The 22,613-nt window shown below is 39.9% G+C and overlaps 1 protein-coding gene across 1 annotated transcript in view; it reads right to left on the reverse strand.

Moving 5' to 3' along the window:
* ARL3 (ADP ribosylation factor like GTPase 3) overlaps nucleotides 1-22,613 on the reverse strand; it is a 36,318-nt gene that overhangs the window by 11,462 nt on the left and 2,243 nt on the right. Inside the window, exons 2-3 of the mRNA XM_038578653.1 lie at nucleotides 17,416-17,559; nucleotides 11,882-11,998 (exon numbers count right to left, since the gene is read on the reverse strand). Of these exons, the coding sequence (XP_038434581.1) occupies nucleotides 11,882-11,998; nucleotides 17,416-17,559 (261 nt within the window). The remainder of the gene's footprint in view (nucleotides 1-11,881; nucleotides 11,999-17,415; nucleotides 17,560-22,613) is intronic.

Raw genomic sequence — 22,613 nt, forward strand, 5'->3', positions numbered from 1 at the left:
TTTTTAAAGATTTATTTATTTATTTATTTATTTATTTATTTATTTATTTATTTATTTATTCATTCATGAGAGACCCACATAGAGAGAGAGAAGCAGAGACACAGGCAGAAGGAGAAGCAGGCTTCATGCAGGGAGCCCTATGCAGGACTGGGTCTCCAGGATCACGCCCCGGGCCAAAGGTGGCACTAAACTGCTGAGCCACCCAGGCTGCCCAATGCCCAAGTTCTAACAAGACTGGAATTTAAACTCAGGCCCACCTGACAGTAAAGTCCACATTGTCAGGAAGGGATAGTTTTTTGAGGCATTTACAAATACCACAGTCCTGGAACATCATGGCTCTGAAAGTACATTCTGCAGTCTTAACTATACACTGATTTCAGGTGCCAAGGGAGGAGACCCACTGATCTCCATTTCATTCCCACCTTCTCAGGCTTGCTGAGAGGTTAAGATCAAGTATTGGGAATAGAAAGGGCATAGGCTTTGCCAGACCTAAGAGAAGTCTTAAGAGTCACCGTAAATTATAAATCTCAAGCTTTATCTCCCATCACTGAATTTTATTAATTGCGTAAATAACAATAAGGGAAATGAAAGAAGACCAAAAGAGAAAAATTATCTATAGTTATAGAACCCAAATACATTTATTATTTTAATTTCTTGTGAAAGTTCCCTTCTAGTTTTTCTTCATAATTAAAAAAGAAAATTATAGATATAATTTTGTTGGCCTTTTAAAAATATTATTTATTGGGATCCCTGGGTGGCGCAGCGGTTTGGTGCCTGCCTTTGGCCCAGGGCGCGATCCTGGTAGACCCGGGATCGAATCCCACGTCGGGCTCCCAGTGTATGGAGCCTGCTTCTCCCTCTGCCTATGTCTCTGCCTCTCTCTCTGTGTGTGACTATCATAAATAAATAAAAAATTAAAAAAAATATTATTTATTTAAGTAATCTCTACAACCCAATGTGAGGCTCCAACTCATGTCAAGAGTCACATGTTCCTCCAACTGAGGCAGCCAGGAGCCCCTTACAGGCCCTTTTTTCCATTAGAGACATATTCAATGTTTTCCCAGTTGCTAATCTTAAAAAATTATCAAATTTGCAAACTTTTTTAAAAGAATTTAAAATTGTTTTTAAACTAATGGCATTATGAAAACACTCCTTTGGGAAAGCATATTCACTTAAAAACAGCAAAGAACAATCTGCAAGCCTCACCTTTACCTCCTTTCAATTACATAAACTGGTACACTGTAATGCACTGTATGCATGTCAAATTCTGTGCTACTCTGAACATTCGCTCTCTTTTGAAAGAAAAAATTCCTTTCCTTGGTGCTCTCTCACTTAGAGTCACTCATACTAAATGTTATACCAGGAACCAAGTTTCAGCTGTTCCTCTGAATACCCTATGTTTCCACCTATACTTCTTTCATGGAGAATCACAGGAAGAGGAAAGATGGATGTGTTTGGTCTCGGTAATTTTTTTTTTTTTTTGTAGCCTTATTATTGTTGTTGTCAATATTACTGTGACTCAATGTCAATACATACATTAATGGGCTCTGCCCACAGATACCCCAGATTTGATACTGATTGTCTGATAAGTCAGCATGGAGAACAAGGTGGTAGCTTTTTTTTTTCCCCAGAGGGTCTGGCATTTTTAAAATAGCAGGCGTCGTATAAACATAGATGTGGAAAGAAGCAATGCAATGGGAAAGTAAATCTCAATACAAATATAGAATTGATTGGAATTAGTGGGGAGTCTACAGTGGATTTGGATGATCTTCACTCAGGCATCAGTGCAAGAAGATGGGAGGGAAGAAGAAAGAGTTAAGTGATCACTGGGAGGGAGTTTTGGGCTCAGAAGGCTGCCTGAAGGCAGGGAGCAGGTCACTGGGCAAGAAAGAAATTTACAAAGTAAGAAAATCTACTTGGGAGCAAAGGGTGTGAGTATGAAGGTAAGAGTGCAAAGAGGAAACTGAGACAAGGCTGAGAAGACAAAGATACAGTTAAGAAATTGATGTTTGGGGATCCCTGGGTGGCGCAGCGGTTTGGCGCCTGCCTTTGGCCCAGGGTGCGATCCTGGAGACCCGGGATCGGATCCCACGTCGGGCTCCCGGTGCATGGAGCCTGTTTCTCCCTCTGCCTGTGTCTCTGCCTCTCTGTCTCTCACTGTGTGCCTATCATAAATAAATAAAAAATAAAAAAAAAAAGAAATTGATGTTTGATATGATGAAACACAGATGGAGAGAAGGGAGGTTTGGAAAGACGGTTTATTTTTATTTATTTATTTATTTTTAAAAGATTTTATTTATTTATTCATGAGAGACACACAGAGAGAGAGAGAGAGAGAGAGAGAGAGAGAGGCAGAGACACAGGCAGAGGGAGAAGCAGGCTCCATGCAGGGAGCCCGATGTGGGACTCGATCCCGGGTCTCCAGGATCACACCCTGGGCTGAATGCGACACTAAACCACTGAGCCACCGGGGCTGCCCCAGGAAAGATGGTTTAAATCACAGAAAAGAAAGATCACCAAATGCCAGAATCTGATGGTGAGTGAGAAGACATTTTTAACTTAAAATTGCTAAATTACTTGCTATTTATTGCTTTGACAAGAATATTTTCATTAAAAGATTCAAAAGGAGGAGGCACCTAACTGGCTCCATTGGGGAGCATGTAACTCTTGGTCCCGGGGTCGAGATTTCAAGCCCCACTTTGGGGGTAGAATTTATTAAAAAAAAAAAAATTTCAAAAGGAGGATTTTCCTAAACTACACATAAATTCTTTTTTTTTTTTTTTTAAAGATATTATTTATTCATGAGAGACACAGAGAGAGAGGCAGAGACATAGGCAGAGTAAGAAGCAGGCTCCCTGCAGGGAGCCCAATGTGGGACTGGATCCCTGGATTCCCGGATCACACCCTGAGCCAAAGGCAGATGCTTAACTGCTGAGCCACCTAGGCATCCCTTAAAAATAAGAAAAATTAAAAAAACAAAAACAAAACATTATGGTCTTCAAAAATCAAGTTGCTCCCTCTGCCTACGTCTCTGCCTCTCTCTCTGTGCTTCTCATGAATAAATAGAATCTTAAAAAAAAAAAAAAGTTGCATAAAGCTATTCTAAAATGAAGTTATAATCCACGGCACTTAGAATGATGCTTTATGTAAGCAAAGCCAATTCATATCTTCCTTGGCAGTTGCTTTGAAAGTTTTATTTGGTTGTGGGAGGAAGAGCCAGAGAAGATTTTTTTCTTGATGGAAGTTTAACCCAACTCCAGATTACCCAGAGACTAGTTATCCAGCCATGTGAATGGAGGGCTCTTTGTCTCTTCCCTAGTTTCCGTTCCTCTTCCCTCCTGCTGCCACCTTTTGGCCATTTTACTGCTCCTACGTATTTCTCATCAAGAGGGATAGGAAGAGATAAGGAAAGATGACACTAAGAAGTGGGCTTTGTATGTTAGCTCCAGGAAAAGTCTAAGAGGAAGTTGAAACTGAGAAATGAGGCTTCTGGGTAATAAGGTTTTTGATTATTTGTGCTCTAGAAGTATTGAGGCTCAAGTGATATCACAGAAACAGTGTAAGTGATGGTTGGTTGAGATCTACCTCACTTGATGTCCTACACTTTGGATATGGAAATGATGACAAAGTTACTTTGTTTCTATTATGTTGCATCTGAACACAGAACTGATAATAAAGTAAATGGAGCTTAGGAGTAATATGACAATATCTTGAAAAAATTTGTGTATTTTTAATCTATCAAAAAACTGTTACCTTCAGGCCTAAGAGAAATGGAAGATCTTTTGTCCCCTCCCTTCTATGACCCCTCAAGTTTTTTTTCTTAGTCACTTCCCCCAAATCATGAAAGCTGAAGTCAGCAGTTCTCAACATCATCTTCCCTGAGAATACCTGGCACTTTTAGGAGTTGTCCTGACTCTTTCAAACCTCTAGACAACAATTTAATGCTCAAAAGTGGGGTCTGTCAGTCTTTTTCTGTAAGGGGTCAGGTAGTAAATATTTTAGGCTTTGTGGCCTATGTAATCTCTTTCATAACTATTGAACTTTGCTGCTGTAGTGCAAAAACAACCATAAAAAATCCGTAAACAGGGCAGCCTGGGTGGCTCAGAGGTTTAGCGCCGCCTTCAGCCCAGGGCGTGATCCTGGAGACCAGGGATCGAATCCCACATCAGGCTTCCTGCATGGAGCCTGCTTCTCCTTCTGCCTGTGTCTCTGCCTCTCTCTCTCTCTCTCTTTCTGTGTCTCTCATGAATAAATAAATAAAATCTTAAAAAAAAAAATCTGTAAACAAGTGGATGTGGCTGTGTTCCAATAGTACTTTATTTATGGACTCTGAACTTTAAATTTCACATTATTTTCATGTGTCATGAAATCTTATTCTTTCAACTTTTCCCCTCAACCATTTAAAATATAAAAACCATTCTTAGCTCAGACTATATAATAATAGGAGGCAGGCTGATTCAGTTTGTCAACACCTCCTCTAAAGTAAGAATTTCTTGGGATTACTTCTTTCTGCCTATGGACACCGCCAAGTAAGCATTGTTAAAGTTTCCCCTCCCACTGCCATCATGTCTAAGTCAGGGTCTCCCAAAGATCCTGAACAGCTGTGGAGGCTCTTCATCAGAGATTTGAGCTTTGAAACAACTAATGAGAATCTGAGGGGCCATTCTGAGCAATGGGGAATGCTTATGGCTTATGTAGTAATGAGAGATCCATGACCACCATTAGCACCAAGGGCTCCAGAGGCTTTGAGTTTGTCATGTACACCAATGTGAAGGAGGTGGATGCAGCCATGTATGCAAGGCCACATAAGGTAAATGGAAGAGTTGTGGGACCAAAGAGGGCTGTCTCAAGATTCTCAAAGGCCTCGTGCCCACTTAACTATGAAAAAGATTTTTGTTGGTGGCATGAAAGAAGACACTGAAGATCACATCTAAGAGATTATTATTATTTTTTTAAAGATTTTATTTATTCATGATAGACAGAGAGAGAGGTAGAGACACAGGCAGAGGGAAAAGCAGGCTCCATGCCAGGAGCCTGACGCAGGACTCAATCCCGGGAGTCCAGGATCACGCCCTGGGCCAAAGGCTAGGGCTCAACCAGTAAGCCACCCAGGCATCCCCAAGAGATTATTTTGAACAGTATGGGAGAACTGAAGTGATTGAGATCATGACTGACCGAGGCGGTGGCACAGAGAGGTTTAGCTTCTGTAACATTTGATGACCATGACTCTGTAGACAAGATTGTCATTCAGAAATCCCATACTGTGAATGGGCACAACTGTGAAGAAAGGAAAGCCCCCTCTAAGCAAGAGATGGCTAGTGCTTCATCCAGCCAAAAGGTTGGAGTGGTTCTGGAAACTTCAGTGGTGGTCGTGGAGGTAGTTTTGGTGGGAATGACAACTTTGGTCATGGAGGGAACTTTAGTGGGTGAGGTGGCTTTGGTGGCAGTCAAGGTGGTGGTGGACATGGCAGCAGTGGGGATGGCTCTTACAGATTTGCTAATGATGGAAGCAACTCTGGAGGTGGCAGAAGCCATAATGATTACAACAATCAATCCTCAAATTTTGGAGCCATGAAAGGAGGAAATTTTGAATCTTTTATTTTTTAATTTTTATTTATTTATGATAATCACAGAGAGAGAGAGAGAGAGGCAGAGACATAGGCAGAGGGAGAAGCAGGCTCCATGCACCGGGAGCCCGACATGGGATTTGATCCCGGGTCTCCAGGATCGTGCCCTGGGCCAAAGGCAGGCGCTAAACCGCTGCACCACCCAGGGATCCCGAAAGGAGGAAATTTTGGAGGCAGAAGCTCTGGGTCTTATGGTAGTGGAGGCCAGTACTTTGCCACACCACAAAACCAAGGTGCCTATGGCGGTTCCAGCAGCTGCAGTGGCTATGGCAGTGACAGTGGGTTTTCACTACTGCCAGGAAGCAAAGCTTAGCAGGAGAGGAGAACTAGAGAAGCGACAGGGAAGCTACAGGTTATCACAGATTTGTGGCCTCAGCTAAGCACAGTGGTGGCGGGCCCTATGTGCTACAAAGAAGACATGTTTTAGACAATACTCATGTGTATGGGCAAAAAACTAGAGGACTGTATTTGTGACTAATTGCATAATAGGTTGTTTTTGTTTCTGTTCCATGGAAAATATAAAGCATTCCAACAAAGGGTTTTAATGTAGATTTATTTTTTTGCACACATGCTGTTGATTGCTAAATGTAATAGTCTGATCATGACACTGAATGTGTCTGTTAAAAAAATAAAGACTTTCTGATTGCATTCTAGAGATAAATGAGAAAAGTTAACCAGGCAATTAATTGTGTCAAGCTTCAACCCTACTCTTCTAGGCAGTGTGGAGACTAGAGTAATAGGTCTTTTTAACCAATAATGAAAGACTATTAAATACAGACAAACTAATATAACCTAACCCATCAACCACTGCCACTCCAAGCTGTTTATGAAACTGGCAGACAGGGCTGAGTCACAAGGCCTTAGAATCTAACCCTGGGGACTCAGCTGTTCCCCCAGACTTGTTTAATCTCAAACGGCACAGGAAAATAATGAAAGGTTAACTCAGAATCCAAAACACTGTCTGGAACTGGCAGCCTAAGGTAGCTGGAGAAAGCTCCTCTGGAGTAGCTCAGAACTGACTTTTACTGGATTGTCCGATTATTCCTGGGCACTCTCAGCTAATAAGTGGTGTAGAATCTGGGTCATGTTACAACTACCTTGCAGTCAGTCTACCCTCAAAGTATGAGAGCTTGTGCTTTAAAATTACCCTGACCTGTAGACAAGAAAAGTTGAGGCCTCCTTATTTAGCCTCATGGTCATGAATGTCCTTATGTATTACTCTTATTTGGGTTATTTCTTTCAAAGTGCCTTAATCTAGCAGATGAACAGACTGAATTGTTATTTCTCTCAGGCACCTGCTTTTTCCTAACTCTTGACTCAAAAAGCACAAGCTCATCCTCCACTAGTTTTATTGAGATATAATTGGCATATGGCACTGTATAAGTTTAAGGTGTACAGCATAATGATTTGACTTGAATCTACAGTTTAATTCATTTAATTTTAAGCAGTTTTTTATTTACAAAATAATTGGATAGTTCTATATACCTATCCCACCTCCATTCCCTCCCCCAGTCTCCCCTAGTAACTTGCATTATTATCTTGCATTAGTGTGATGCATTTCTCACAATTCGTGAACCAGTATTGAACCAATACATTAGGTTCATTCTTTGTATTTTAAAGTTCTATGGTTTTGACTGACCCATATTAACATGTATCCACCTTATAGTTTCATACAGAATAGTTCTGTCACTCTAAAAATCCTCTATATGTCACTTATTCATCTATCCCTCTACTCTCCCCTGGGAGTTCTGGCAACCACTAATTTTTTACTTGTAGAGATTTTTACTAAGTTCTATAGTTTGCCTTTTTCAAAATGTCATATAGTTGGAAACAGAGAGTACGTATCCTTTTTCAGACTGACTTTCACTTAGCCATACACATTTAAGTCTCCTCCATGTCTTTTTGGGGCTGAATAGCTCATTTAAAAATTTTTGTTCATTTCTTATTAGCAAGAAATAATATTATATAGATGTACACAATTTGTTTATTCATTCATCTACTGCAAGACAACTCAGTTGCTTCCAATTTTTGGTATTATGAATAAAGCTGCTATAAATAATCATGTACAGAATTTTGTGTGGACGTAAGTTGTCATCTAATTGGGTAGACTCCTCGAAGAGTGATTGCTGGATCACATAGTTTGGTAAGATTATACTTGGCTTTGTAAGAAAATGCAAACTGTCTTCCAAAGTGGTTGTACCATTTTGCGTTCCCGCTGGCAATGAATAGGAGTTCCTGTTGTTTTTCCTCTTTGTCAGCATTTTGGATTTTAACCATTCTGGTAGGTACGTAGTGGAATTTCATTTCATTAATTTTCTGTTTCCTAAGATGTTACGCACTTTTCATATACTTATCTCTGTATCTTCACTGGTGAGGTGTCTTTTGCCCATTTTTAATTGGGTTGTTTGTTTTCTTATTGTTGAGCTGTGTGTGTGTGTGTGTGTGTGTGTGTTTTAGAGGGTGGGGAGGGCAGAGAAGGAGACAGAGAGAATCTTAAGCAAGTTCTATGCCCAATGGAACCCAACAAGGGACTTGATCTCATAACCCTGAAATCATGACCTGAGCCAAAATCAAGAGTCGGACACTTAACCAACTGAGCCACCCAGGTGCCCCTCTTTGTATATTTTAGATATGAGTACTTTATCTGATGTGTTTTTGCAAATATCTTCCCCAGTCTGTGGGTTTATTTTCTTAACAGTGTCTTTCTCAGAGCAGAAGTTTTAAATTCTAATGAACTGTATCTTATAAATTTTTGTTCATTTCACTTGGCCCTTTTCTAAGCACTGGGGATACAACACTTGGGGCAGGGCAGGGGAAGCAAAGTCCCTATCTTTGTGGACACTACATTCCAATGGGGAGAAGCGTAATAAATAAAAATATATTTTTTTAATGAATTTTTTAAAGATTTTATTTATTTATTCATGAGAGACACAGAGAGAAAGAGAGAAGCAGAGACACAGGGAGAGGGAGAAGCAGGCTCCATGCAGGGAGCCCGATGTGGGACTCAATCCCGGGTCTCCAGGATCACACCCTGGGCCGAAGGAGGCGCTAAACCGCTGAGCCACCCAGGCTGCCCATAAAAATATTTCTGATGGTGATGGGTACCAACAGGTCTGATCAAAGAAAAAAAAAAAAAAAAAAAAGCAGAGAAAAATTACAGTGCCAGAAAGGTAGGGATAGGAGCCACAATTTTAAATATAGCAATCAGAGAAGGTCTCAGTGGCATAAAGTGACACGTGAGCAGAGACTGAAGAAGGTAGAGAATAAGCCGTGAGGATAGCTAAGGATATCTAAGAATCTTAACACTGCAAATAGTAATGACCAAGGCCCTGAGGTGGGAATATGGCTGTGTTGTAGGGACAGAAAGCAGGCCAGTACGGCTGGCACCAAGTTAGAAGGGGGAAGACAAGACAGATAAGCCAAGCCAGAAGGCAGGGGGCCTTGTAAGCTATTGTAAGAACTCTAGCTTTATTCTGAGATGGGACAGGATCCCTATGGATATACCTTTGAGAAGAGATTTTCGGGAGGAAAGGCAAAAGCAAGGAGACTAGTGGGGATGACATGGCAATAATCAATGCACAGTAGCAGTGGGCTAGAAAGTAGTGGTCAGATTCTAAAAATATTCTGAAGGTAGAACTCACAAGATTGGCATAGGTCAGAGGTGGGGAGTGAGAAGGAAAGGAGCCAAGGATGACTCCAATGCTTTTAGATGAATGGAGCTGTTGTTTACTGAGGAGACTGTAGAAGCAGCAGGTTTTGGGAGGGATGAAGATAGGAATTTGGTTCTGGACATACTGAGGATGAAGGGACTTACTAGCCACTAAAGTAGAGATGTAAAATAGGTAGTTGGCTATATATAAAACTGAGGTTCAGGGGAGAGTTTCTGGTTGAATATAATAGGTTGGGATTCACCAGCATGTAGGTAGTAATTAACGCCTTGAAATTGGATGAGGTCACCTACGCTACAACTTAGAGAAGCAAAGAACAGGCCTGAACTCTGGAGCACTCCAACACTTGGAGGGTAACAAGGGGGGAAAATAGCAATGGAGATTGAGGAAGAGTGGCCAGTGAGATACGAGGAAAATCCAAGACAGAATGGTATTCTGGAAAATGGGAAGATAATGTTTCAATGACAGTATGACTGACTTTTATTTTATTTTTTTATTTTTATTTTTTTTTAAGATTTTATTTATTTATTCATGAGAGACACAGAAAGAGAGAGAGGCAGAGACACAGGCCAAGGGAGAAGCAGGCTCCATGCAGGGAGCCTGACGTGGGACTCGATCCTTGGACTCCAGGGTCACGCCCTGGGCCAAAGGGAGGCACTCAACCGCTGAGCCACCAAGGCATCCCTATGACTGACTTTAAAAAAATATATTTTATTTATTTATTCATGAGAGACAAAGAGAGAGGCAGAGACACAGGCGGAGGGAGAAGGCTCCATGCAGGGAGCCTGATGTGGGACTGGATCCCGGGACTCCAGGGTCACGCCCAGGGCCAAAGGCAGGTGCTCAACCACTGATCCACCCAGGGACCCCATGACTGACTTTATTAACTGTGCAGCTAGGTCAAGTAAGAGGAAGATGGAAAACCTTAGCAATGGGGAATTCCTGGGGAGCCTGAATGGAGGGTTCAAGAGAGAATGGGAGGAGGAAGTGAGGAGAGAGCTCAGAAAACTCTTTTTGTTTTAAAGAGAAACTGAGGAATAGGACAGTATCTGGATGGGATACACAGCCAGGACAAGAGTTTTTTTTTGTTTGTTTCTAAAAAAGAGTTGCCACAGGCTGTGTGCATGCCGACAGAATGATCTAGTTGAAAGACACATAGGAAGCAAAAGCAGAGAGCAAAGTTATTTGAGAGATGCAAGATGGTGTCTAGTGGTAATGGAAGTCACCAACATGGCTGACCTTATGGCAGTTCCTTCTCTATGGATAGAATTGTAGTAAATGCAGAGTTTCCATTAGGGTTTAATGAAAATAGCATACAGGTTTTTTTTACTATCCAAGTTCATGAGACCCCCTGGTTTTAGGCTATGATCATGACAGTGAGTAACTAAGGTAAGGGGAATGACAAAATCACTGGAGTGAAGGTGAATGAACTGAGAGGCTGTGGTGTTGGAGAAATCAAGTATGTGGATAGTGAAATCTTCAAGAATTCTGAAACAGCAGTACTACAGAATGTCACAGAATGTGACAGTGAGCTGAGAGTTAAGATCTTAGTCCCTTCCTGAACAAATGCAGCCTGAGCCAGGGAATCCCCAATGAACAAGACAGCTGCTTCTACTTTTTTTTTTTTTTTTAAAGATTTTATTTATTTATTCATAGAGACACATACACACACACAGAGGCAGACACAGGCAGAGGGAGAAGCAGGCTCCATGCAGGGAACCCAATATGGGACTCGATCCCAGGTCTCCAGAATCACACCCCGGGCTGCAGGCAGCGCTAAACCGCTGCACCACTGGGGCTGCCCTGCTTCTACTTTTGGACAGTTAAAACGATAGGAGACTTCTTCCTTACTCTGAGCTAAACTCTACCACTTAATATTCCCCAAATCGCTCCTCACCCAGTCTTCTAGAACTCTTCATGATGAGGCAGAGAACTCTCTTGCTCAAGATGGCTCTTGAAGCAACTGAAAATAGTTCCAAGTTTCTTTTCTAGGAAAAATATCTGGGGATATTCTCAGTTGGTTAAGTAGCTGCCTTTGGTTCGGGCCATGATCCCATGGATCCTGGATCAAGTCCCATGTTAGGCTCCTTGCTCGGTAGGGAGTCTGCTTCTCCTTCTCCCTCTGCCCCTCACTCTGCTTGTGTGCTCTCTCTCAAATAAATACAAAAATCTTTTAAAAAAAAGGGGGAAGAACATCTATTGTTCAGCCATTTCATATGCATCATTATTTCCAGGACTTCCACCCTCTTGATTGGCTCTTTGGGATACTCTTGTTGATTTCCTTGGGATAATGGAGTTAGTGGCACTATCTTCTGATTTCCCTTCTGATATTCAGATCACTATGTTAAATTAATAAATACTTTATTTTGCCAAGGTGAGTGTGGGCACAACATTGTCACTGAGCAAAAGCAAAATTCTTATACAAACCATACAAAAATGTTTCTCATAATCTGCAGCCTTCTGCTAGCCCTAAATTCATAGTGACTTATAGTAGTGGAATTACTGACAAGAAAGAACATTACAGTTAATATTTCCTAACACAATGCAGAACATATTATGAATTAGTGCATTAGAAGGAGTACTTACGAGAATATCAGTATTTTCAAAATAATTTCTCCAGTATGGTCTGATTTTTCTCTGTCCACCAATGTCCCATACATTCAGTTTAAAACCTTGAGATTGTACACTTTTGATGTTAAAACCCTGAAAGAGAGGCAAAACATGAAGCTTTATTAAGCTTTAGATCATAGTTCTGACAGTTATATTTAACAGCTGTGTTATTTATTAATTATGAGGTACTCTGCCAGATGTGATACTGGTAATATTGAAAATTGTCTGCTATGATACGGAAGAAAGAAATGGGTTTTTATAGGCTTACTTCAGGTTTGGAGTCACTGTTAATATTAACATGACAATTTCTCTAGTAAGTGTACACACATGCACGTGTGCACGCACACACACACACACAAAACTGCTGAGGACAACTTGGAATGAGTTCTAATAATCAAGATGATAACATTTAATAGAACATTACATTTAACTAACAAAAAAACAGAAGCTGAATCTGCAGATTCAACAGAACAGAACAAATCCTGAGTTTAAAAAGAGGCAAGAGCTACTGGAAGATAGGATTCTTTAAGAAATTTCTTCATATGGATCAACTCAGGAAAAAGGAGCTGAAGTTAGGACACTATGGGAGAAGCTGGTTTATAAATGGACTATTAGCCCAATGAGGAAGGGATGGCCTGCTAGAACAGCATGTTCAAACTCTGAAGTGGGGCCCTCAGTTTTTTATTTTTTTATTTTTTTTATTTTTATTTTTTTTGGGGGGCCCTCAGTTATAAGCAGTGATGAAAATAAACAAGAAGGCATTGGAAACTGTTCTTTCGTAAGCATCTCTGATGAACTTGAAAGTATTCATTTCTCAGGACAGTGACTCAAGGTGGAACTCTGGGAAAGGTGCACAAATCAGGGGCAGGTGGAGCTGGGAGTTGGTGTGCAGAGAAACAAATTAACAAGACCTCTGGGGTTTGGAGAAAAGGCATTTCGTGAGCAATAATTAAAAAAGAAATATTTTTCTGAGAATGATATAGTGAAATCAAGACTTGAAAAATCCAATCAATAGATTGCTACCACAAAAGTGACGTTTCATCCAGGATAGCTGGAGGGAAGTGGGCCTGGGGATGTCTCCATAAATATGTGCCTCACCTGGCAGCTTGCCAACACTACTGCCTAGTGCAGAAGGACAAGGCACAATGTGACAGTACAGAGCACTGCCACCCAATTTCCACTGAGGATAAATGGGCACTAGGGAATACCTGGGGATGATGCTGACTATAGCTCCTGTAAGATGTCACAACTGAATAAATTAGAAGTTTAAGAACTCCAAAGGGAAGTGGCTTAAGTTTATTGTAAACGGCAGCTTCATTCTGACTCACTGACAAAACCACTTTTGTGCGCTTAAGAATTGTACACTTAACTACAACATTAAATGTCAAAGCCAGTAATGTCAAATCTTTATGGAGTGAAGCAGAAGATAAATAAGAGTAGCTCCTAGAATTTGACTATATGTATCAACTGCCTTAAAATTCTAAAAGTCATCAAAAGAAAAGAAATCTATTAAGACCAACAAATATAAGAAATTATTCTAAGGAAATAATAATGGGTGCAAACATTTAGAAATGTAAATATGTATTTACATATATAACAGTAGAAAGATGTTCAAGATGTATTATTCAGTGAAAATGATGATATGATATATTCTTTGAGTCATTTTAATTTAATTAATTAATTAATTAATTTTTTAGTCATTTTTATTTTAAATATATGCATCATAAGGGTGCCTGGCTGGCTTAGTTGCAGCAGAGCATGCAACTCTTGATCTCAGGGTTATAAGTATGAGCCCCATGTTGGGTGTAGAGATTAATTAAAAATAAAATCTTTAAGGGACGCCTAGGTGGCTCAGTTGGTTAGGCATCCAAATCTTGGTTTTGGCTCAGGTCATCATCTCAGGATCATGAGATTCAGTTCCACGTCAGGCTCTGTGCTCAGTGCAGAGTCTGCTTGAGATTCTTTCCCCTCCCTCTCCCTCAGCCTCCACTCATATTCTCTTTCTCTAAAATAAATAAAATCTTAAATAAATGGAATCTTTAAATAAACCCATCACGTACATACATAGAAAAAAATGGATACATTCTTAAATGTTAACAGTGGTAAAAAAAATTTTTAACAGTGGTTATGTCTGGGCACTATAGGTGATTTCTAGTTTTGCAATTTTACAAATGTTTTACAAATTTACTATAATGAGCACCTATTACTTTTTCTTTTTTTTTAATTTATTTTTTATTGGTGTTCAATTTACCAACATACAGAATAACCCCCAGTGCCCGTCACCCATTCACTCTCACCCCCCCGCCCTCCTCCCCTTCTACCACCCCTAGTTCGTTTCCCAGAGTTAGCAGTCTTTACGTTGTGTCTCCCTTTCTGATATTTCCCACACATTTCTTCTCCCTTCCCTTATATTCCCTTTCACTATTATTTATATTCCCCAAATGAATGAGAACATATAATGTTTGTCCTTCTCCGACTGACTTACTTCACTCAGCTACTTTTTCTAATATAAAACAAAAATGCAAAGCTTGGTTGTTTTTTTTTTTTTTAATTTTTAAAAGATTTTATTTTATTTATTTATTTTATTTTTAAATTTTTATTTATTTATTTATTTATATTTTTTTAAATGTTTTTTTTAATTTTTATTTATTTATGATAGTCACAGAGAGAGAGAGAGAGAGAGAGAGAGAGAGTGGCAGAGACATAGGCAGAGGGAGAAGCAGGCTCCATGCACCGGGAGCCCGATGTGGGATTCGATCCTGGGTCTCCAGGATCGCGCCCTGGGCCAAAGGCAGGCGCCAAACCGCTGCGCCACCCAGGGATCCCGAATTTTTATTTATTTATGATAGTCACACACAGAGAGAGAGAGGCAGAGACATAGGCAGAGGGTAAAGCAGGCTCCATGCACTGGGAGCCCGACGTGGGATTTGATCCCAGGTCTCCAGGATCGCGCCCTGGGCCAAAGGCAGGCGCCAAACTGCTGTGCCACCCAGGGATCCCTAAAAGATTTTATTTTAAAATAATCTCTACACCCAATGTGGGGGTCAAACTTAACAACCCTGAGATCAAGAGTCACATGTTCTTCTGATTAAGTCAGCCAGGCACCCTGAAAGCTTGTTTTTTTTTTTTAAAGATTTTATTTATTTATTTATTCATGAGAGACACACAGAGAGAGAGAGACACACAGGCAGAGGGAGAAGCAGGCTCCATGCAGGGAGCCTGACACGGGACTCGATCCCGGGTCTCCAGGATCACACCCTGGGCTGAAGGCGGTGCTGAGCCACCTGGGCTGCCCTGAAAGCTTGTTTTTAAAGAGTAAGTATGGGGGTACCTGGGTGGCTCAGTGAATTAAGCACATAACTCTTGATCCCAGCTCAGGTCTTGATCTCAGGGCTGTGAGTTTAAGCCCCACGTTGAGCTCCACACCCAGTTACTTAAAAATAACCAAAAAAGGGGGGCACCTGGGTGGCTCAGTTGGTTAAGCTTTGGACTTTTGATTTTGGCTCGGGTCATGATCTCAGGGTCATGAGATCCAGCCTCCTATTTGACTCTGCACTTAGTTGGGAGTCTGAGATTCTCTCACTCTGCCCACCCCCCCACCCCGGTTCATGTACATGCATGTTTTCTCTCTCTTTCAAATAAAGAAATTTTATTTTATTTTATTTTATTTATTTTTTAAATATTTTATTTATTTATTCATGAGAGACAGAGAGAAAGAGGCAGAGACAGGCAGAGGGAGAAGCAGGCTCCAGGCAGGGAGCCCAACGCGGGACTCAATCCCAGGTCTCCAGGATCACGCTCTGAGCTGAAGGCAGGCGCCAAACCGCTAAACCACCCAGGGATTCCCACAAATAAAGAAATTTAAAATAAAATAAACATGAAACCTTCACATCATATAATGACAAAGTCACCTATAATACATCAAATAACGCCTGAAAGTTAGAATTGGAACTTTGAACCCATAACTTAAGAGTTCATTTCCATGTTCACAGTGCTGGCCGTTCTCATTTTAGTGATACTCTTAAGAGATACAGCCTACTGCTAATACTCAATTAAAAAGAAAAAAAATCCTAGACTTTTCTTTTTCTGGCAGAAATCCTGACACAGTAATATGTGTTTTTAGCCCTTCTAGGCTAGACTACTGTAATTTGCTCCTCCTTAGGCTATACATTAAATTTGTTCAGAAGCTGTAAAATTGCTCATTTGGTAGCAATTGAAATGACTTTTCTGCAAAAAGTTGCAGATCAGTAAGACTCCCAAGCTGTGAAGTACACACACCAGCACAGCCATTCAAACCTGACACCAAACTCGTATCACAGTACAGTGATGGAAAATGCTAAAAAAAACCCTCTGGTTTTGCTAAAACCTCTAATGCTCAAATACTTTAAAGTGACTAAGACCAAAAAGGCTGTCCTCTAGTTAGGAAACCCAATGAGTTGGGCAAAGGTCAAGCTTTCTCAGGATTTCCTACAGGGAAGGAGGTCTAAAGAAAGAGGTCTAAAGGAGGAGGGTTGTTCCACTTAGGATCTGTCTTTCAACTTCCACACTGGCAGCACCACCGTTGCCTTATCCTTTGTATTTTTTTTGCTTAGCCTTAGGAAAGAGGCTGGATTAAAAAATATAGGTTATTTTTTAATGAAAAAAAGATATATATTTATTAAATCTGAAAAATACACCCTAAAATATTAACAGTAGTTTTTCTCACGGTATTGGGTTTTTTTCTTTTATACTTTCTGTATTTTCTACACATATTAATTTCATGGTGAGAAGATTAAGTTATTTTTTAGAAGTAATCACTTAGAGCTGAGGGAATTGACTGTCTTGATATATACATATGCTTATTTAAATTCTTTATTTAAAAATTGGTAAAATAGATATAATATCTACCATTTTGACCAGTGTAGAAGTGTAGAATTTAAGTGTAGAATTCAGTAGTACTAAGTGCATTCACACTGTTGTGCCACCATTACCACCAGCCATCCACAGAACCTTTTTCAACTTACAACACTGACCCTCTGCACCCATTAAACAATGACCCTTCCAATCTCCCCTGTCTCCAACACCTGGTAACCACAATTCTATTTTCTGTCTGAATGAATCTGACTACTCTAAGAACCTTATATCTATGGAATCTCTTGACATATTTTTGAAATCTTTTATTATTTTTAAATTGTATAACTTTTCTCATTAACACTTTTTTTAAAAAAAGATTTTATTTGAGAGAGAGAGAGAGAGAGAGAGAGAGCGCGAGCATACAAGCAGGGCAGAGGGGCAGAGGGAGAGGGAGAAACAGGCTCCCCATGAGCAGGGAGCCCGCCGTGGGACTCGATCCCAGGATCCCGGGATCACGACCTGAGTCAGAGGCAGACACTCAACCAATGGAGCCACCCAGGTGCCCCTCATAACACAACTTGAGAGTGTACAAAACCATATTTCCCATTTTGTCTTCCATATGGCTATGATCACTTCCCATAAGTCACACAAGCACCTGGGGCCAGGGCAGTGCTTACCTGTGTAGGTGTAATGTGGCTGATGTCTTCAGATGCAAGCTGCTTCAGAAGAGTGGTCTTGCCAGCATTATCCAAGCCCAGGAGAAGGATTCTCACCTCCTGGTCTGGTGCACTTTTCAATTTGCGCAAAATTGAGAGCAAGCCCTTAAACAACCATGAAGAAGAGAGATTACTTTTGGGGCACTGACTTTGATGTTATTAGGTATAAGAATATCTTCTCCTTGACAACAGTTCTTGGTTGTAGAGAGGTCATAGTATATTCCAGTTCAATGTCATTTATTTCATTTGCTTCCACCTTCTAAGTTTTGGCAGAAGTACTTCAATAAATTCAGCAACTCAATAAATGACATGGCTTATTTCCATTCCTATTAATCCAGTTTAGCAGTCACTCCACATCTTCTGTGAGTATGAACTACTACTCAACTCATGTTCCTAAAGCCCTTCATATACACTTAGAGCATGCATCATATCAGACTATAGATAATTGATTTTTGTGTTTCTCTCCTAGAGTGAAGTTTCTTGCAGGTAAGAGTTATAGCTTTGGTCTCCCACAATGCCTGGCACTTATTAGTTGTTGAATTAAATACAACTACCCACCCAAGCAAGTACAAGATTTTATGGTGCTACACACACACACACACACACACGAAAAAAAAGTTGTATAAAATTAAGACTTTATTTCAGTTTACATTTAAGACTTCATCACTCAAAATACTCTATCATCATCTAAAAAAACTCCAAAACTCTATCACCATCTAATTTTCACAAGACCCTTATAAGTGCATGGTATAACTTATGTTTTTCAGATGAAGAATCGGATACATCAGAGAAGTTAGAGAATTGTCAAAGTCAGTCATAAAGAATAAAATTTAACCAGGTATTTCTGACTAGTAATATAATATTTGTTTCTTGCTTTTATTGTTTTTAATGGCTAGAAATAAGCCATATTGCTTTTTAGCTACAAACATAAGAAAAATTGTATAAGATAGTTATTTGTTGCATCCTGCAGCTGACAATTTTGTTCCAATGAGGCATGAGTTACAACAAGAATCAAAGAATTCCACAGTTTAAAGGGCATATAATCTAATCTCCCAGCTCAAGCAGAAATTCCTTCAAGCTGTCTTAGAATTATATAAAATGGTTATATTTTTTTATCCTTATTGCACCCGGCAATAATTCAAACCAGTCTGTTCACTAAGATCAAATAACAGTTCTGTGAAATAATTCTCAACAATTGAGTCTTTGGACAATGATATGCAAATATGCATAATTATTAAGAATTCCTTTCTGTCTCAGAGACTCTTTGTTTACCACTTCTAGTATTCTGTATTTGCACTGACTTGCTAAGGATTACATTAACCTCTCTGTGCCTTAATTTTTTCCAGCAATAAAATGGAAGATTTAGTTTAAGACAGAAAGACAAATTCTATACCAAAAGATTTAGGGAAAAGTGATTGAATAGATTTCAAACAAACAAAAAGATAGGCAGGCCTTCTTCTTCTTCTTCTTCTTTTTTTTTTTTTGCATGACATTTTTCTTTTGTTTTTATCTTATCTGGCCTTGAATACTTTGACACCATTCCTTTTCTAAACTATATTTATGAGAAGTCTCCCTGGCTTCTATTAGCTACATTGCAATCACTCATTTATAATACCACCTTTCAGAACAGTTAAAATTAGAATTCTGAGATCCTCAGGGGACTGGTAATATAAAAAGGCTAGAACAGGGAAAACACATGGTACTACTCATCCTGAGTTCTTGATTAGATGTCCTCATTACCTTTTTCAATAAAATTAAAAAATAACCAGAATTTATCACATCAGTACATGAAACAACAGTACAGGTAAAATTCTCATGCATTATCTATGAGTGTAGAAATCATGAAAGGTATTTCTATAAAATACTTTCAAGGTTCAAAATGAATGTTTTAGGTTTTTCCTTATGTGTCTCTTCTTTTAAAACAAATTTGTAAATAAAAATACTATTTCTGAGACTCCTGGGTGGCTCAGTGGTTGAGAGTATGCCTTTGGCTCAGGGTGTGATCCTGGAGTCCCGGGATTGAGTCCCACATCAGGTTCCCCTCGAGGAGCCTGCTTCTCCCTCTGCCTATGTCTCTGCCTCTGTGTGTGTATGTCTCTCATGAATAAATAAATAAAATCTTTAAAAAAAATAGTCTCTGCAGGCTGAGACTTTTTTTTTTTTAAGATTTATTTATTTATTCATGAGAGACAGAGATAGGCAGAGACATAGGCAGAGGGAGAAGCAGGCTCATGCAGGGAGCTGGATGTGGGACTCGATCCCAGATCCTGGGATCAGGCCCTGAGCCGAAGGCAGACACTCAACCGCTGAGCCACCCAGGAGTCCCAGGCTGAGACTTTTTGTACACTCATTATATTTGAAATTGAATAATGAAGAGAAAGTAATCTCTATTCATCTTAAAAGGAGAGAAGCAAAGCACAGAAAACCATTCTAACTATACCTAAACTTTATTAACCTAATGGTATAAAAAATAATACTTTTATATTTCCAATGCATGATTTTCATTATTGGGAAACAATAACTTTATATGCTTCACCTTCAAGTGAAATTACAGAGAAATGGAAAGTTCAGCTACTATTTTTTTCTATCATAATGATAAATGGCATCTGAAGCGTGGTCTAGGGAAGACAAATGCAAATACAGTACAGCATCATATTAACCCAACACTGAGGACAGGGGATCACAGGATTATCAGGGTTTGCTAAATAGGGAAGAGGATATTTATAGATATCAGAGTTCTGACTGAAAGGTACAAAGTAAGCTGATTTAAGAGGCTGGAGGAAAGAGAGCAGAATAAGTCTATGTTTCTAAACATAAATGTCCATACTTTATTCTAAATGTCAAATGGAAATAGCCATTAGAAATTAATTTTATTATGGGGCTGAGTTTTGCAGTATAGATACAAGGAAACAAATTTTTAAAGTGCATTTTTGCATTCATTCATTCCTTCATTCACATTAAATACCCACAATGTGCTCCAAGTACAATGGAGAGAAACAGACATGGTTTCTATGTTGGATTTGTACTCCTATGACATTAAAGGCAATTTAAGAAATCAGAACTTTAGTTCATTGTATAAAGTCTATTATCAGTATGTGTGCATATAAGTTATCTGCACCCTGGTGGACAGAAGTGGTCTGACTCAGTCATAAAACATCTGAACAAACTTTCTACAGGCAAATTATTATTATTTTTTTTTCTACAGGCAAATTATGAATAGATGTACTATTGACTGCAGATATTTTATCTGCCTCAAAATCAGTTTAAACTCAGCTACTGGCAGAGGCATGGTGCACTGACCTAAAATGATACAAACTAGGTCATTTAAAGAAACTGGGGTGGTAGAGGGTGAGAGAAGAATGTCATAGTGGATGGAAAGTGTACTTGGCTGTGAGGAGCAGTTAAAATTTAAATATTAAAATTAGTAAGCCAGGGACGCCTGGGTGGCTCAGTGGTTGAGTGTCTGCCTTTTGGTCCAGTTCGTGATCCTGGAGTCCTGGGATCAAGTCCCACATCGGGTTCCCTGCATGGGGCCTGCTTCTCCCTCTGCCTGTGTCTCTGCCCCTCTCTTTGTGTCTCTCATGAATAAATAACTAAAATCTTAAAAAAAAAATTAGTAAGCCAACTATCAAGTACATGTACTCCCCATAACTAGCTTAAGTGTAACTGACTTCACTGTATTTAACCTCTTTAACAAAAAATTATGCCGCTCAGGGAGACCTTATTAACTTCCAGGAACTCCTTTAGTTTTGATAGGGAGAACCTCACCCAAACCTGCCCTCTTTCTCTTCACCTCTCTATTAAATAAATACAATGTTTCCTGAGGAACAACATATGGACATTTCTTCAGAAGAGTGGGTTCCCATATCACCAGAGTCCTAATAAAAACACTAGCGGGGCGGGGGGGAGGGGAGGGGAGGACCTGGCTGGCTCAGTTGTAGACCGTGCAACTTTTTTTTTTTTTTAAAGATTTTATTTATTTATTCATGAGAGACACACACAGAGAGAGGCAGAGACACAGGCAGAGAGAGGCAGGCTCCGTGCAGGGAGCCCGATGTGGGACTCGATCCCTGGTCTCCAGGATCACACCCTGGGCTGAAGGCGGTGCTAAACCACTGAGCCACCCGGGCTGCCCTAGACCGTGCAACTCTTGATCTCTAGGTCGTGAGTTCGAGCCTCACACTGTCAGTAGAGATTACTAAAAAAAAAAAAAAAAAAAACTTAAAAAAAAAAGAGAACATTATGGGTTTTGGAATTTCATAGACTTGACTTCACCTTTCTTACATGTGTAACCCTGGGCATCTAGAAAACGGGAACAATACCTGGATCTTAAGAAAAATGCTATGAGGGGATCCCTGTGTGGCTCAGAGGTTTAGCGCCTGCCTTTGGCCCAGGACGTGATCCTGGAGTCCCGGGATCGAGTCCCACGTCGGGCTCCTGGCATGGAGCCTGCTTCTCCTTCCTCCTGTGTCTCTGCCTCTCTCTCTCTTTCTCTACGTCTATCATAAATAAGTAAATAAATAAATCTTAAAAAAAAAAAAAGAAAAGAAAAATGCTATGAAGCCACTAAAAATGCTATGAAGCCAACCACTGATGGCTCAGTGGTTGAGCGTCTGCCTTTGGCCCAGGGTGTGATCCTGGAGTCCTGGAATCAAGTCCCACATCAAGCTCCCTGCATGGAGCCTGCTCCTCTCTCTGCCTATATCTATGCCTCTCTCTCTGTGTCTCTCATGAATAAATAAAATCTTTAAAAAGAAAAATGCTATGAAGATTAAGCGAAGTAATGTACGTAAAACATTACATATGTAGTAGACACTCAAAGCAGTAGCTATGTTGTTTTAACTTTTCACTGACCATTTTCTGACCATAAAACACAATTTTGAAAACAATCTTCAGTAATTTTTTTTTAAAGAATTAAATAAAGCCACCCGGGTGTCCCAAGGAACAATCTTCAAATGCTTAACATGCTTGATAACTACCACTAGGTTCATGTATGTAGAAAGTACTCCATACATAATTCCTGAGTGAAGGAGTCATCTGTTAAATAGCAGTGATTACTTAAACACTAACATTACTGTCATCTTAGTATTTCACCAAAGACTTGCTATCAAAAGGCAGGGGTAAAACAGATGGCTAAATGTTTGGAGAAAACATTTAGG

The sequence above is a fragment of the Canis lupus genome, chromosome 28 (genome assembly GCF_011100685.1).
Source record: "Canis lupus familiaris isolate Mischka breed German Shepherd chromosome 28, alternate assembly UU_Cfam_GSD_1.0, whole genome shotgun sequence".
Lineage (NCBI taxonomy): Eukaryota > Metazoa > Chordata > Mammalia > Carnivora > Canidae > Canis > Canis lupus.